General features: G+C 56.6%; 1 protein-coding gene across 1 annotated transcript; it reads left to right on the top strand.

Annotated features, from left to right (window-relative positions):
- The first annotated feature begins 711 nt into the window (after window positions 1-711).
- On the top strand, window positions 712-2,109 carry LOC108768212 (uncharacterized). The gene has a single exon (XM_018518572.1). The coding sequence runs from the start codon at window positions 712-714 to the stop codon at window positions 2,107-2,109; it is 1,398 nt and encodes a 465-aa protein (XP_018374074.1).
- Window positions 2,110-2,191: the final 82 nt, after the last annotated feature.

Below are 2,191 nucleotides of genomic sequence, written 5' to 3' on the forward strand. Positions count from 1 at the left end.
CTAGGCTGGGGGAAGGGGCAACAGGGCTCACCGGTAAAAAGCGCCGCGCGGGCTCTGATCAAACCCCCCTCCCTCGGTTAAGAAAACGGCAAAAAAGCCTAGGGCTCAGGAAACTGGGACCTTCGCAGCGATGGCTGACCCGTTGGCGGTTGTTCTGGAGAGGTACCCTGAGAGGGGGATCACTCTGGAGCAGCTGACCTTGTTCAGGGGGGCGGTTCTGGCGGAGATGGAGGGGATCCAGGAGGGTCCCCTGCCCAGATTCGTGGGACCGGCTACCCTTAAGAATGGGGCAGTCATCGTTAGAGGAGAGGACGCGGCATCCCTTAACTGGCTGGTAGGCCGGGTGGGGGGCATGGTGCCGTGGGAGGGCGCCAAGCTCAGAGTGGTGGGCTTGGATGAGCTCCAGAGGCGGCACAGGGCGGTAGTCTGGGTTCCGGGTCCTCCGAGGCCTGCGGCTACCGTCCTGGCGCTGTTGGAGAGGCAGAATCCTGGCATCGGCGCTCTGAACTGGCGCGTCTTTGCCGAAAACGTAGGTGCTTCCCCGGAGGGGAGGAACTATGTTTTCGGCATCTTGGAGTCCAGCGTCCTCAAGCTGAGGGAGCGGGACTCCAAGCTTTGCTATGGGATCGAGCAGATCACCGTTAAGGTGACTCGATCTCATGGTGAGGGGGGGAGCAAGGAGGAGCCCCGATCTAAAGACTAGCTTATATAATGGGCTGGTCGATGATAGGGGTTACCCAGATTAACCTGCATCACAGCAAAGGAGCCTCGGCGGTTCTAGCCAGGAGCCAGTCTGTGATGCACACAGCCATTTCCTTGATACAAGAACCATGGGTTGTCCGTGAATGTGTCAGGGGGGTGGCAGCATGTGGGAAGCTTTTTAAAGCTCCCACCGAACAGAGGCCTAGAGCGTGCATAACGGTTAAGGGGCTAGATGCACGGCTCCTGCCTGAAGTATGTTCCAGGGACCTGACGACAGTGGAGGTGACAGTGGTTGGCAGCGCTGAGGATGCCAGGAACCTCATCATCTGTTCGGCCTACTTCCCGCACGGAGAAGAAGTGCCGTCGCTGGAAATAGTCAGATTGGTGGATCTCTGCCAGAGGGAGGGATTGCCATTACTGATAGGATGCGACGCCAACACGCATCATACCATATGGGGAAGCACTGGAACGAACGAAAGGGGAAGGAGGTTGCTGGAGTACCTGCTAACTACTGACCTGGAAGTTCTGAACAGAGGTAATAAACCCATCTTTTGCACGGAGGGGAGAAGTGAGGTGTTAGATCTCACTATCTGCTCGCGTGTATTCGTGCGAAAGGTGAGGGAATGGAAGGTGTCGAATGAGCCCTCGCTCTCCGACCACAGGCAAATAACCTTTAGACTTTCAGATCTCAAAGTGGAAGTAAAGAAGGTGAGGAATCCAAAGAGGACGGACTGGGTATCCTATCAGAGGGACCTGGGAATCAATCTCAGGGACTTTCCCAAGAAGTACGGCACGGCGGAGTTAGAGCTCTGTGTGGACTATCTGCAGAGGGTTTTGATTGGCTCTTACGAAGCGAACTGCCCGTCCAGCATGGTGACAAACAACAGGGGAACTCCCTGGTGGAACCCACGACTGCAGGGTCTTAGGATCAAGGCTCGGAGGGCTTGGAACAAGGCGAGGAACACGGGCCGACCCTCTGACTGGGATCTTTACAAGAGATCCCAGAAGGAGTATAGAGACTCGGTGGTGGAGGCGAAGAGGAAGAGCTGGAGGGACTTCTGCGAGTCGGTGGAGGGCATGCCAGCCACCACCAGGCTTTGCAGATTTCTATCCAAGAACCCGGAGACAGCGTTGGAAGCGGTCCGAATGTCAGACGGCACCATGGTATCTGGAGAAAAATTCCTGATGCATCTTCTGGAGACTAGTTTTTCTGGTTTCCGGAGGGATGTGGATAGGTGCGGAGAGGTTGACATGGGCCCCTTCAGGGCACGTGCCAGCGATTGGAAACTAGCGGCCGAAATTGTGAGGCCAACTAGGGTCAGATGGGCGATTGGCTCTTTCCGACCTTTTAAGTCGGAGGGGCCCGATCAGGTGTTCCCGGCTCTCCTTCAGAGAGGGCTGGAGTAGGTTGTCGGGTCCCTTACAAAGGTGCTGAGAGCATGTCTGGCCCTCGGGTATACCCCCCAAGCGTGGAGGAAGGCGAGAGTCG

Source organism: Trachymyrmex cornetzi, unplaced genomic scaffold, assembly GCF_001594075.2.
Source record: "Trachymyrmex cornetzi isolate Tcor2-1 unplaced genomic scaffold, Tcor1.1 scaffold1215, whole genome shotgun sequence".
NCBI lineage: Eukaryota > Metazoa > Arthropoda > Insecta > Hymenoptera > Formicidae > Trachymyrmex > Trachymyrmex cornetzi.

Bases quoted from the DNA above. Each gene is read 5' to 3' on its own strand.
- LOC108768212 (XM_018518572.1), top strand. From the start codon at position 712: ATGGGCTGGTCGATGATAGGGGTTACCCAGATTAACCTGCATCACAGC.